General features: G+C 33.9%; 4 protein-coding genes and 2 pseudogenes across 6 annotated transcripts, besides 3 other annotated features; 2 read left to right on the top strand and 4 right to left on the bottom strand.

Annotated features, from left to right (window-relative positions):
• Positions 1–1,257: part of a mobile genetic element that runs on past the window's edge.
• A 166-nt stretch (positions 1,258–1,423) lies between these two features.
• Positions 1,424–1,723, bottom strand: TVAGG3_0734300 (protein of unknown function, DUF4106 family; the record flags this gene model as incomplete). The annotated part of the gene is made up of 1 exon (XM_051244655.1): positions 1,424–1,723. The coding sequence occupies one exon, from the start codon at positions 1,721–1,723 to the stop codon at positions 1,424–1,426; it is 300 nt and encodes a 99-aa protein (XP_051091242.1).
• A 60-nt stretch (positions 1,724–1,783) lies between these two features.
• Positions 1,784–2,851, bottom strand: TVAGG3_0734290 (protein of unknown function, DUF4106 family; the record flags this gene model as incomplete). The annotated part of the gene is made up of 1 exon (XM_051244654.1): positions 1,784–2,851. A coding segment is annotated over one exon (1,068 nt), but the record flags the coding sequence as incomplete, so codon positions are not given.
• A 1,217-nt stretch (positions 2,852–4,068) lies between these two features.
• Positions 4,069–4,098: a mobile genetic element.
• Positions 4,099–6,445: 2,347 nt separating this feature from the next.
• Positions 6,446–7,795, bottom strand: TVAGG3_0734270 (DDE endonuclease family; the record flags this gene model as incomplete). The annotated part of the gene is made up of 1 exon (XM_001309551.1): positions 6,446–7,795. The coding sequence occupies one exon, from the start codon at positions 7,793–7,795 to the stop codon at positions 6,446–6,448; it is 1,350 nt and encodes a 449-aa protein (XP_001309552.1).
• Positions 7,796–8,520: 725 nt separating this feature from the next.
• Positions 8,521–14,985: part of a mobile genetic element that runs on past the window's edge.
• On the top strand, positions 10,276–10,437 carry TVAGG3_0734260 (serine threonine-protein phosphatase family; the record flags this gene model as incomplete). Its single annotated transcript, XM_051244653.1, has 1 exon — positions 10,276–10,437. A coding segment is annotated over one exon (162 nt), but the record flags the coding sequence as incomplete, so codon positions are not given.
• On the bottom strand, positions 10,442–11,028 carry TVAGG3_0734250 (annotated as a pseudogene). The gene has a single exon. A coding segment is annotated over exon 1 (587 nt).
• Positions 12,113–12,972, top strand: TVAGG3_0734240 (annotated as a pseudogene). The gene has a single exon. A coding segment is annotated over exon 1 (860 nt).

The raw sequence follows: 14,985 nt of genomic DNA, 5'->3' as shown, positions 1-14,985 counted from the left end.
ATATCTACTGTTGTTGAAGAGAACCTTCTCCAAACTCACCTACGTTTCCGTAAGAAACAGCAGTTGTATATTCGTAAGTTCCAGGAACTATTTCTGACCTTCTAATGGCATTGTCGCATTCGTTATACCATTCGGAAACATTTCCGTTCATGGCATCCAAAACTGTTGGCGTTATATTCTGAGCGGCGTACATTTCATATGGGTAAAAATATAGAATAGTTGGATTTATGTGTCATAATAGAACCCACTCGTACCAAGCTTTACTTTCTTCCTGACTGAGTTTTTAACTCTTCTTTTTCCTTCATTGCCACTACTTTCACTAGATGAAGTTACTTCTTCACTATTTTCACTTTGTTCTACTCTTCTCTTCTTTTTGGTAACTTGCCCTCTGCTTCAAGTTTTGCATTTTGCCTCATTTCACCTAGTATGTTGTAAATTTCCCATGTCCTTTTTGCCTTTGGGCTCTGGTCGCCATCTCAGGTAACCCTATATCCTAGAAAGAGTTTGTCATAGTTTGTATTTGAGTCTTCGCTTATTGTTTTGCATGACTCTTTCCTGAGTTTCCGGTTCAAGCTCTTCAAACAGAGCTTGTCCATATGGAATAAGCTCGTTTCCAAATATATGTTTTTGTAGCCATTCTGGTTTTCTTTCCATGTTACCAACAATATCTTTTGTGAATGGGAAAGCTTTTACCCAATGTTTCAGTCTTGTGTCATTTATTTCTGTAGTTGGTTTTATTTTGTCAAGGAACATGTTTTTCAATACTAACATTTCATTTGGTACTGTCCATTTGAGTTTTCTTAAATATTCATCCCTTCTCGGTTCATTGTCTGCAAAGTAAGTTTTTATGACATTTTGTAAACTTTCGTTTGCAAGGTCATGTACAATAGGTTCTCTTCCTTCTGTCTCCCTAACTTTCTTTCTAAACTCTTCACCAAATATACCATCTCTATGGTTCTGTGTAGTTCTTTGAGATAAATGTTCTAGAACGTCAGGTGTTATATTTCCATCAGCCATGTTCATTTCATACTGGTCCAAAATATCTGCATCTTTCATATCTTTCAATGGCATTAAAGCCGCGCTGAAAATACCAGCTAAATCTGGTTCACCATTCACTTCCATTGCGTCTACAACTTCTTGGAATTGTGGTTGTAAGTTTATGAACCACCTATCCGGATTTGCTTTATGACCCCATCTCATTGTAGTTCCATAGTCTGCAGAAACAAAAGTAGGTTTGTTTCCATATTGGTTAGGTTCTGAATGAACTTTAAACAATGTTTCATTTCTATATGTTTTGTTGAAATTTAACCTTTTATTTTCACCGAGTTCAGCAAAAGATTGAACGTTATATGGTCGTAAGTAAAAAGGGTTATTGTATTTGCGTACATTTTCTTTCAGTACTTCCATTCTATGCTGAATATTTTCATCTGGTGTTGGAGTCTTTTGTATGTCGGCAAACATTTTTTCGATATTCTTCTACCATGTCAGCCGAATTTTTCTTAGACTCTTGGAAAGATTCCATATTCACCTCATACTCTTGTTGAGGGTCAAGATTTTTCGGCTGTTCCAAATCTTCATCTAGTTCTGTGAAGTTAGTTTCCAAAGGAGGGACTTGTTCGTTTCCTTCAGGCTCTTCTAGCTGTTGTTGCTGAACTATTTCTTCCATGTCTGGTTGTATCTGAACTTCTTCCTGTGGAGTTTCTTGTACCTCATCTGCTGGCATTTCATATATTCCGAGACCGTTTTTAACAAGTTCCCTATTTAAGTCATCCGCATTCATAACCCTTTCTTCTTTCGTTCCGTCTCTATTTTTTACGCGTTTCATGAAGATAGTTGAATTATCATTTATCTCTGACACCAAATATCTCGGAGTAAATTCAGTCATGTCATTTGGATGATATGCTATTAAATCATATCCCTTAGCGAGCTTGTATTTTCCAGGTTTGAAATTATATCCCATTTGGTGCTGAACCATAAAGCTAAATAGGTTCGGGTCAGTATTTCCTTCCTTGAACTTTCTAATAGCTTCTTTATATCTGTCACTAAAGTCAAGAGTATCTGGGTAACCATAATTTTCCTTAAGCATTTTTAAGAATTCTTGGTTTCCTTGTTCTCTACTTCTTTTATGTCCTTGCTCTGTTTGTGGTTGTTGTTGTGCAGGGTTTTGAACTGTTGGTTGTTGCTCTGTTTGTGGTTGCTGTGCAGGGTTTTGAACTGTTGGTTGTTGTGTAGTGTTTTGAACTGTTGGTTGTGGTGCTGGATTTTGAACTGTTGGTTGTTGTGCTGGTTTTGGTGCATGCCTGTGTCTGTGTCCATGTGACGATGTAAATGTTTTAGGTAGTCCTGGTGCAGGTGCTTCTCTTGGAGGGTTTGGTGGTATATAAGTTCCACCAGCTGGCACATATGTTCCATCTGCAGCATAATGTCCTACCTGACTTTTCGTTTTTAAGAAAGCATTTACTAGGTCTGTTTTGGTCTGTTGTAACTCTTTTTCTTGACTTTCCACAACAGTTGCTCTAACGGCGTCATAGGCACTTTGAACTGCCTGTCTCGTTGCTGCATCTGTTATTTTCATCATATTTTGTGCTACTTCTCTTAACTCTTTGTCGAAACCTTCAGACTTCAGTTTCTTTCCAGATGAGAAGTCGTTCACTAGTTTCACCTTACTATGAAGAGCTTCGAAGGCGTTCTTAAAGTCAGCATTCATTAAAGCTTCATTTGAACTGTCTTCGTCCGCTTGTATTTTTGTCCTTATTGACCCTATAAGTTGGGCTGCTTTAGCGTTGGCTTGGGCATCTAACCAGTCATTGTTAGCTTTTATATATTCTGCGCTTTTCATTGCCTTTTGCATGGCTGCGTCGTTATTTTTACTTTCTTGTGCTAAGTTTTCATACTGTACGGTTTGGTTTTGCAACTGTAAAAGTTTTTCTGCCTTTACATTTGCTTCAACTTCTTTTTTATACTCATCGCTATCCATATATGTCTTCAGGGCTTTTTGTTTTATCTCTTCATCTTTCAGTACTTTATATTGAGTAGTATGGTTTTTCAAATTTATAACATCTTGTTCCATTTTTGCTACTTCTGCTGCTTTTTCTGACACTTTTTTCGCATATTCCTCTGTACTTAGTTCTTTCAGTTGTTTTCTTCTCTTCTTTTTCTCTACGTTTAACTCATTGAGTTTCTTTGTGTGTCTGTCATATTCTAGTTTCTTTTCGTTTTCACTTATTTGTTTCTGTATGTCTATGTTGACTTTTGACATCTGATATTTGATTTTTTGAGTGAACTCAAATTCATTTGACTTTGAGGGTTATAAGCTGTTCCGTTGCAGCTCCACCATAGCCTGCCATTTTCGCTAAAAGTGCCGCTCTTAAACCTCCACTCTGTGCACCAATAACTCGGTTTAAAAGCATAGGATTGCTTGACATTTGTTGCAACATAGTGGGGTCATTCATTATTTGTTGTTGCAACTGTTGTTGTGGTGTCAGTTTTACTATTGGATGTTCAATGCTCTCTTCCTCTTACGTATATTCTTACGTAGCTTACGTGGCATTTTAAGTGAAGTTAAAAAGCGGTTTTTGACAGATGTTTATATGACACTTTTTGTTCAGCTCAAAAAACTACTCGGTCAAAGTGTTGTCAGTTTTGTAAAATAACCGTCCTATCTCATTCTATAAGGGGGAAAAGGCTTCTCAAAGTATACTTCCTTGGAACGCCTGTAACTTTTCCTGTAGCGACGATAGACCCTTACTTGTCCGGACAAAGTTATACTATTTTGAGCGCTATACAAAAAAGTCAACGGCGACGACTCTCAAAAATTTTTTATGGGCTAGAGGGCGCAACGCGCCTGGAAGCCCTCTGAATATAAACTTCATTTATACTAAACATCTTCAGGGCTAGAAGGGGCGCAGCCCCTGGAAGCCCCACTACCTTTTTTTTTTTTTTTTTTTTTTTTGATTATAAAGGATGTACAAGATAGCGATTTATTCGCGGTGAATAATAGGGAAAACCGCAACCACTTTTTTTAATCACGATTTAAATATATAAATCGCGATTTTTTAGAAAAATCGCGAGTAGGTGACAAAAGTGCATACTCTTAAACAACCGTCGGATTTCCGGGTGAAATCGTGACACACTTTCGTCTTTCGTAGGCAGTGGTGGTTGTTACAAAAGGTAACTTCGAATGTAGCGTGAAATCTGCAAAAAAAATTCTGAAATTTGAATGGAGAACACAAAAATTGAATAGTTTACGTCAATAAAAAAGAGAAAAAAGAAGCCAATGTGTCTCGAACCTAGGACTTAGAGCAGCAATCCCACTGTTTATCCCATTACACTACATGCATCTCTCACCTCAGTGAATGAGATCAACTATATGATAACTTTTTCCCCATTATATTCTTGTGGAAAAGTGACAAATAGCAACTTTGACCCTCTCTCCGGTGAATAATAGGGAAAACCGCAACCACTTTTTTTAATCACGATTTAAATATATAAATCGCGATTTTTTAGAAAAATCGCGACTTTTTTAAAATTGCGTTTTTTAATGAATTGCGATTTTATTGTGGTCGCGATTTTTCAAAAAAATCGCGATTTTTATGGAAAATTGTGATCAAAATTAAACGCGATTTTCTTTATCAATCGCGAACATAGAACAAATCGGAACCATGATTTTGAACCTCATTAAGCGAAAAGGTCGCAATTAAATTCAATTAAGTAATATTTTTTTTTAGGTCGCAATTAAATTCGAAAAATTGAGCTATTGAATATTTTATAAAATTTCTGGTCCAAAAATTGTGCTTTCACAATATTTTGATGATATCTATAATAATTAGACTACAAATATAAATTGTATAATAAAAAATCAAAATTTGCTTTTGATATCTCAAATCTCGATATGAGATATTCAATGTCAAATCAAAGTATTCATAATTAACAGATTTGTATCGTGAATGCTTTCGTTTTGCTTAATACACAATTATGCATGACAAGTGTGTGTGGCTACACAATTCTTTCCGTCCGAAGCGGAGAATTGTGAAGTTTACACCGCATTTCACGGATAATATAATGGAAAAACGATTTTCATGGAATACTATTTTTATTAATAGCTTAATAAATGAGCGAGTCTGATAGATATATGTTACGCAAGATATATCCATAGAGAAGTGTTTAAGTATAAAACAATGCGTTATACGTTATATGTAGGATATAGATGGTTTTTCTCCATTGAGAATTTTGTCATGTGAAAAATCTCTTTTTTAGCTATGATAAAAATACTTTTTATATACTATTATATCTCAGTTGATATTGATTCAACATTCTTATTTCACATGATAATATAATAGTATATGTAGCGAGGTATTATATTCTCTTGTGATTTCGATCTATTAATGCTCACACAAAAAATTCGCTACATCAAAATTTCCTCGGAAAATTTCACTTTTGCTGCTTTGATTCAACTTTGATGTCCAATGAATACTCAATAAAACTCGAAACTCTGATCATGGAGATCTATCATCACATATATAATTATATTGCTTAAATATGTGTATAAATTGTATTTTGGATTTTTCGGATTAAAAAAGGTTAAAAGTGTCATATTGATATAATTCACATTTTTGATTTCGTTACTTAGAAATGAGAATTGGTCAATAATTTATTATCCATTTGTAATTATAAAGTGTTTTAATGTATTGTGAGTTCATTTAATTAGGTTTAACTATAATATAAAAATAAATAATCACAATAATAAGTATTTAATTAAAAATGAGTATATTCAGAGATAATGCAGGTTCTTTTAGTTATTATTTAGGAGGTTTTATTTAGTTAACAACAAATTAAAATAAATATATTAAGGAATGCGTATCAACAATTTTAACATTAATGGAGGTAGATCAACAATATTAATAATGGGAGTGGGTCAATAATTCAAATACTGGAAATGGCTTAACAATGTTTATTATGGATATGGTTCAACAATGTTTATTATGGAGCTGGATCAACAATGCAATTAATGGAGGTAAATTAACAACGTCAATAATAGTAGTGGATAAGCAACTCAAATACTGGAAATGAATCAACAATGTTAGTGATGGAAGTGGATCAACAATGTAATTATTGGAAGTGTATCAATGTTAGTAATGATTGTCAAAATTCGTTTAAAATGTATTAACAAATAAGATGTCAAACCGCAAACCGTTGTCACATTTCAAACAAATTTTGACAATCATTACTAATATTGCTTTTATTACAATTATTTCAATAATATCCAATAATATCTTTCAGGTGAACAAAAATAAAATATCCAATCAACTCATATCATGTCAAACCGCAAACCACCGTCACTTTTCAATCATTTTTGACATTAGCAAATATTAAAAAAATATTTTTATTATTTAATATTTTTTTATGTTGAATAAAAATTATATTAATATAAAAGATATTTTTTTACTCAATATAAGTTGGCGCTATCACTCTCTGAAGCTGAATCTGTGTAATTATATGCATCTGTTGTTTCATCCATGCTGTCTAAGTCAAGGAAATCCCATTTTTCTGCGCCTTTACGAAGTGGCCTCCTGTACAAGAGTTTGTTTGTCAAGCCAGCGCACATGCCAAATGTTTTGTGATAAAAAGTGAGATCATTATCAACATGTAAGGGCCACTTTCCTCCAATTACTCTCCAATATTGTTTGAGTCTGGAGAAGTAATTTTCCACAATTATTCTGCTGCTTGACAATTTTTTATTGAATGTCTTCTGCTCAGCAGTTAATTCGCTATTTTTTCTGCGCTTGTATGGAATTAATGCCCATGGAATAATTTGATGAATTCCTTGATAGCCAGAGTCTGCCAAAAGGACTGGTATTTGATCGATTTCTGCTTTCATCTTATCTGCTTCTGCTTTTAATTTGCTTATCAATGTGTTGGATTTCCTAAACAAATGAAAATCATGTCTCTTTCCTCTGATTGGTTTGGAATAATGTAAAAGAAATCCTTTTGGGCTTACAAAGCACTGAGTTTTGATGCAGCATATTTTATGTTTGCCTGAATAATATTTTTCTTGATTGGCACTTCTGGGTATCTCTTGAACTGTGGCATCAAGTGCTCCCAACATATAAGGATATTCTTTTGATTTTTCGCGATCATCCCATTTAATAAATGATCGCCATTTCACATATTCTCGGCCGATTTTAGAACCAATTGCATCGATCACATCAATGATAATTTGCCTTGTGTGTGTCTTTTTGATACCGAATTTATCGGCCAATTCTTCGAATCCAGGAGCGTGTTTAAGCCATGTTAATGTAATTAATAAACGTGCTTCCATTGAAACCCTAGTATTCTTATAATGATGTAATTCAATTGAAGGGATGAAAAGTCTTATAAGATCTCGAAAATCTTTGCACGTAAGATTTGTTAATTTAATTAATGTATTATTATCGTCATTGTGTAAAATTTCTTCTATTCTTATTTTAAGTGGTTCTTTTTGTTTTTTTGGAGGATCTGGAATTATTGGAGCGTCAGCAAAAGTGGCGATGTAATCGATTTCCCTTTGAGCAAAAAATGCTATTGGATCATCTGTATCTTGAAGTGGTTCAGGATTTGGTACGGGCGTGGTATTTTGATGTGGTGGATCAATTTGTACGGGCGTGGTATTTTGATGTGGTGAAATACTCTGTGCAGGCGCAGTATTCTGATGTGATGAATGACTTTGTACAGGCGTAGTACTTGGAGCTTGGGTCCTCTGTGATGCTGATTGAGCAGCTCTTTGGCTTGAGGACGAATGACCTTTTTTCTTATTCATAAATGAAGTCAAATGCTCTTTCTTGAAAATTTGAATTATTTTACAATTTTTCTAAAGATATATAAAATTTCAATAGGCATACAATATTTCAATAGACATATATGATTTCAATAGACCTATAAGAATTCAATTAACATATATTATTTCAGTAAGGTGGAGATTTGTTCAACTCATGTTCAATATTATAAAATATATATCATTGTGAATATAACACCTATAAAATATAAAATTATCAGATGATTTTAAATTAAATTGTAAGCAAATAGTTCGATATTCTAGAATGAAATGGCTGCCGATGACTTCTTGATAATGATTTCGCCTGTGATAAATCGATAAAACGCCATCGAAGCCATCGATATGCACTAGTTCTGGATGTAAAGTGGAAAATTATAGTATAACTTATATTGCTGATGACTCGTAAATGGACAAAATATATTTTATTCGAATGGATGTTAGTTTTTATGATATTTCTATTATACTATATATGTCAAATCATTGTATAATATATATATAAGATAAATAGCCCGAATTTTTTTATAAAAAAAAGTGTTTTTTCAAATTTAATAATAAATATTTTATTCTGCTTATAAATCATATTGTCTTGTAATATTTGATAAAATTATCACTGAATTCTTAATTAGTTTTTTTTAAAATATCAATTTTGATTTATTGGACTTGAAAATATTTTATTTATATTATAAATCATATTATCATTTAGTGTTAAAAAAAAAAAAAAAAAAAAAAAAAAAAAAAAAGGGAGTGGGGCCTCCAGGCACTTCGTGCCCTCTAGCCCCAAAGATGTTTAGTATGCAATGAGGTATAAAATGAGGTTTTTTTGGGTGTTGTCGGGCTTCCCAGGCACTTCGTGACTTCTAGCCCTTAAAATTTTTGAAAGTCGTTGCTGTTGACTTTTCGGTAGAGGACTCAAAATAGTATAACTATGTCCGGACAAGTAAGGGTCTATCGTCGCTACAGTAAAGTTACGGGCGTTCAAAGAAGTATACTTTGAGAAGCCTTTTCTGTCACTTTTTCAGGTAAAAACATTTTTATTATATATATAAAATGAATTTTACAAAACCACCGTTACCCTTCTTTGGAAATAAGAGTAGATGTAAAGATATTCTATTGAGAGAACTTAAGAAACTACCGAATGGTCTAACATTTGTAGATTTGTTCGGTGGAAGTTTCTATATATCCCATCTGTGCCATACCGTATTCCCAGACTCAAAGATTATATGCAATGACTTCGACAACTATATGAACCGTCTCAAACATATACCAGACACAAACAAAATATTGAGTGAGTTGAAAGAAAAGATACCTATAGGTAAGATGGAACGTATACCATTAGATAAGAAAAATATTGTCAGAGAGGTTTTGAAAAAAGTAGAATATATAGACTGGGATAGTATATCTGCTAGACTATTATATAGTGGTTCTATAAGAGTTCATGACATTGAAACACTTATGTCAAACGTTTTATATCTTAACTATACAAAGGTTTTCAAAGAGGACATAGAAAAATATATTGAGGGTATAGAGTTTGTGAGATGTCATTGGACAGAGTTGTATGAAAAATTTAAAGACAAGGAAAATGTTTTCTTTATAGTAGACCCGCCGTTCTATAACATACGATTTTCAATACCAAGTAGACTGGACTTTGAGAGACTCTTTAGAAACTTTAGACGTTTTACATAACCATCCATGCTTTTACTTTACATCCGATAAAAGTGGTTTGGAAACCGTTATGAGATGGTTAGAGGACATACATGACTATGTGTTTAAATATGACAAGATAGAATATGAGAGAGGTCCTATAAACCGGAGAAAGTGTCATAACAAAGAAATTTTATTGGTAAGTAAATGTGGTTTGAAATAGGACTACTTGTTTTAGGTTTTTTCCATTGTGTCATCTATTTCTTTGACGTGGCAGAAAAGTACAGAGAATATGAAGATGAACCGATGCCTGCAAATGTTCAGTATATGTACTCGTAAGAGATATTTTTATCTAATATTAAATGGACGCACAGAACTTAGCGAATGCACAGCAACCTGGACAACCAAACCCAGAGAATATTCCAAATGAAGTTAGAATACAAACTGCAATGGCAAACTATGGTCAAGTGCCAACAGATGTACAAATGCAAACTGCCATGTCAAATGACGCTGCGTTAAGTTTGCCACCATGGTATGCAAATATGAGATGGAAAGAGTTTTATACAAACCCTGAAGTGGGATATAAACAACTCTATGCAGATGACGCGAACACAGGAGTTGACCCAGAGTATGTTTTCTACCAGAGGAGAAACAGAATGTATGAGCTCCAGTTAAAGAATGCTATGGAACTCAACAGGAAACGTAAGAGACTAGGCGGACATTAGATTTTTACATATAGTAAAATGGGTTTCTTCAGTAGTATTGGAAACTTCTTTCGAAATGTTGGAAGAGGTATATGGAATGGAATAAAATCTGTCGGAAGAGGAATTTGGAACGGTGTCAAAAATATTGGTAAAAGAGTAGGTCAGTTCGTTGGTATTATACCTAAAGACCCTGAACCAGAAGAACAAGCTCCTGTTATACAACAGCCTGAACCTGCACCACAGTCAAGTTGGCAACCAAATCCAACACCTCAACCGTATTAAAAAATTATATTTTTACCGTTCGATAGTAGTTGTATATGAAACTAAGTTCTAAGTAAAACGCATGGTATAATGGAACTATTCTCTTTCTTCCATCTGTAGTAACCATACTTGAAAGTCTGAAATACTTCCACTCGGTGGTTCATATAGCTTTGTAGGTTTTTCGTAAAAGTCATTTGCCAAGCATAAAAAAGAGTTTTGTGCACCAGAAAATGAAGCATGAACTATAATAGCATCTGAGTCGAAAACATTTTCATATGTTCCATTAGGGTTTTCGACTTCATAAAAGTCCGGGTGTACTGGATATGCTGCAGGCTGATTTAACATCCTCAAAAATCTATACCATGCCAAGTTGTTATATTTTGTAGAAATATAAACGTTTTCTCCAAGGTCTTCTATTCTATTGATTTTAACAGTTGCATTTTTCCTGTCATATATAATATCGAGATGGTACTCTCCCTCGTCAATGTTATACTGCTTTGCATATTCGAGATAGATATCGTTTATTTTTTCTTGAAAAGCTTGAAGAGTTGTTTCTAAGTTTACAAGCAAACTAACTTGTAAAAGTTTTCCCTGTTCAAATTTCTCATACGTACGTTTTTCTTTGTTATAGTATCGAACTTCAAAACCGACCGTAAATGGGAAACCATGTATGGCTTCTGAAATGAACTTCATTCTACGAAAGCCAATAGCTTTTGTGACGGATGGGTCTCTTAGCCATCTTAACGGGTAGTCAAAACGATAGCCTTCATGCTTTACGGTCTCTGTCTCAAACTTTTGACCGACATTCGTAAAAAGTTCATCTAATGGTTTAGTTGTAGCAACTCTAGAAGTTTCCTTTTCTATTGGAAGCATATTTTATCTAGAATAAAAATGTCAAATGAAACAGCGTCTATGAGAGAAATACAACACAACCGACAACTCATTATACAAGCTCTAAATAAGAACACAACAAACTTTTCAAACTATTCTAAGATATCTGAGTCATTGAAAGAAGGAAGCTTAAAACTGACATTAAACCCAATGACAGATGAGTTTCTGTTTCAAGACAACAAGAACCATACTGTTTGTATAAATCCAACAAAAGGAACCTTAAACGAGAAACCTATAGATGAACTTCTTTTGAAAGCAGATGTTGACAACAAAGCTGAACAAAGAATATGTAGACGATGCAATAGCAAAAGAAGAAGAAAGAGCTAACAAAGCTTATGCAACAAAAGAACATACTCATCCTGAACTAGCAGACAAAACATATGTTGACAATAAAATGTCAAGTGAAGTGACAAGAGCTGAAAACGAATATTCTAAAAAGACTCATATACATTCTATATCTGATATTACAAACTTACAAGAAACCTTAAACATGAAAAGTGACGTTGGACATACACATACCATTGCAAATATTACAAACTTACAAGAAACCTTAAACAGGAAAAGTGCCGTTGGACATACACATACCATTGCAAATATTACAAACTTACAAGAAACCTTAAACACTAAAGCAAATAAAACATATGTCAATGAAATATACCAAAGTTTAGTTGGAACAACAAAAAATATTGAAACTATGGTTGGTGACTTTTCTGTCAATGAAGAAAATAAATATTTTAGATGGGAGTTTGTACATTCCTTAAAAAATGGTATACGGTATAAACTCATTCCGAAAAATAACAATGAAATGTATGTAAGCTATAAAAAGAACGATGGTACACAAGTTAAAGTTCCATTAGACAACAAACTGCTACTTAAACTTATATGGAGACGAACAAAGAAATATTTCGGAGTTTATGAAATGACAGATATGACATTGCCTGACCCAGCTCCAGCACCATATTATTATGACTATGGAGATGACGTCAGAACACCACATGTAGATGAACAAAAGCTAACATTATATTTAGATTTTTATAGATATAAAAGATATAATGCAATAGAAAAAACGAGAATAGTATACTATTATGAAGATGACAGAAATAAATATTATAGTCAAGACTTTACCTACCCTGAAAACATAAGATTATATTATAAAAAATATTCTGACACAAACCAGAAGAAACCTGAAATAGTTGCACTAAATTTTAAGTTCAAAAGAGACAATCCTATAATGTCTCATATGTTTGATTTAATGAACCCAGTAGGTTCTATTTATACATCTATGGAAGCAAGAGGTCCTCAAGTAATGTTTGGTGTTGGTGCATGGGAACAAATAGTCGACAGGTTTTTGTATTGTGCAAACTCTTCAAAGGAAACAGGTGGAAGTAAAACGATTTCAGGTGAAAATTTACCTGCACATAGTCCTACATAGATTTAAGTACATCTCAAGCAGGTTGGCATAAGCATAGATATTGGGATTGGTCAGGAATGACAAAAGGTAAAGGATATGATGTTAAAGACAACGTTAAGTTTGCTATAGATTGTTACTGGAGTAACACTGAGGGAGGAGGAAACCATACACATTTCGTTTCAGGATATACACAAACAACGGGACAAAGTAAAGACTACATGCCACCTTACATGACAGTTTACGCATGGTATAGAATTGCTTAGTCGTCATTTTCAACTTCTTTAGCATATTCGTCAGGAGTTGTCTTATATTTGTTAGGAACTGTCTTTGAAAGTATACCACCTTGAACTTTGACAAGTTTGAAACGAGGTCTGGCATAGTAGTTTTATCTTCTGCTTGCAGTCTGTACATTTTGCCATGTTTGCCTAAAACTTCATAATATTCTCTTGTATACTTTCTTCTATTTTTTACGAACACGAATGTGAGTACCTGTCGGTTCCCATTGTTGTCATAGTCAATAGTATTTTCATATGGGTCGCGTTTAGGTATTTCTATTTTTACTTTGTCACCTTTCTGAAGTTTGAAGCCCGGCATTCTTTTTTGTTTGTCTCTTTTGACTAAATTGTTAAATATAGTCTTTCTCTAAGTCAGGGTTGTTTTTCATTTCTTCGGGGAATGGTTTCCCAAACCTTTTTGTTTACGGCTATTGTAAATATTTAAAACTTGTCTCATCTTTGCCATGGAGAAATGTCTGTACTTGTCGTCATATGACATTTCATTTGCTTCACCACCTGTGGTTGGTTTAAGTCTCTTAACATTTTTATACAACCGTCAATGACACCAAGAGCAGAATGGTTTTGGTCGACAATGAAATATTGGTTTACATTTTTTGAACGCAGATAGTTTTTAATATCGTCTGATTTGAAGAAACTTTCACAGTCAGATGTTAGTTTGTTGATGGTATTGTCAACGAATATTGTCAAAGCAGTTTTCACATCTAAAATATTTTTGGACTGTAATGGTATGGCTTCACAGTATCTTGTGTTTTGACCGACAAATATTAGCCAGTATGGAGTCCATCTGTTCTAACTCTCGGAATGTTTTCCAATAATCCATAAACCAAGCATTTGGTGTTGAAACTAAAGATTTTTACCATGAGTGCTTTCTTTGTCGCTTTATAGAAACATACGGGTCCTTGTTTGGATTCGTTTTTTTAACCCATAAGAAATGGGTTTATTTGGCGCATTAGCAGGAGTCGCATCTAGATTTTTACCGCAGTGGGAACAATAGCCAGAGGTGTATTTGGAGTTGGAAGGAAGATTTTGAGTACATTAGGTATACTGAAAGAGAAAGCACAACCTATTTATACAAACTGTACAGAAAGGTTGGGATGTAGCACGAGATGCAGCAAATCTTATTCCAAATCCTGAAACAAGAGGAAAAGTTCAAGGATGGATGGACAATGTAGGAAGACAAGCAGGAAACTACTATAACAAAGCAAATGACTACTATAACCAAGCAGGACACTATATGGACCAAGGTGAAAGATTCTTTAACAGAGGATATAACCATGCACACAATGGGTAAACAATAACCAACCTCAACCGCCTCAAACGTGGGAATGTAAAATTTTTTACTGAGATGAAATGAACAATACAGCATTGAGACAAATGGGTTCAAGATGGATTTGTCGGCTTCCAGCAGTTACACACCACAGTGTTTGTCAAGTTCTTCCTATACCTCAGGAAGTTTTAGACCGACTTAAAAAACAACAACACCAGTTGAAAAACAAACCAAACTAAAATTTTTTACTGAGATGAAATGACCGAAGAAGTTGAAACGGTAGATTTGACACCACAAACAAAAAGTTCAGAACCATTGTCAAAACCTGTCAAAGAATACAGATGAAGAGAAAAATTCAATAATAGAAAGTGCCAGGTCTGGAAATACAACCCCAACACAAAGTCACTTTTCATAGAAATGGAACGGCTAGTATCTCAAAAAAGAAACAGACTCTCACAAATAAAATATTGAAGTCTGAAGGAGTTTATGAGACAACAGATGGAAAGTTTACTTCACTGACCAACAGTTCATTATTAGAACATCTCATTGACTTAGAGTCGAAATATTCTAAACTTTACAACAAACAAAAGTTGAAAGGGAAACAAAAACAAATGGCATAATGATATTTATGAAGATGTTGACGACACAACTGTTCCTGCAAGTGAAGTAAAGTCAGAGGAACCGAAAAGTGACGAAAAACCGAT

The sequence above is a fragment of the Trichomonas vaginalis genome, chromosome III (genome assembly GCF_026262505.1).
Source record: "Trichomonas vaginalis G3 chromosome III, whole genome shotgun sequence".
Classification (NCBI taxonomy): domain Eukaryota; phylum Parabasalia; order Trichomonadida; family Trichomonadidae; genus Trichomonas; species Trichomonas vaginalis.
The sequence above is the reverse complement of the archived record's forward strand: the minus strand, read 5'-3'. Positions and strand labels throughout refer to the sequence as shown.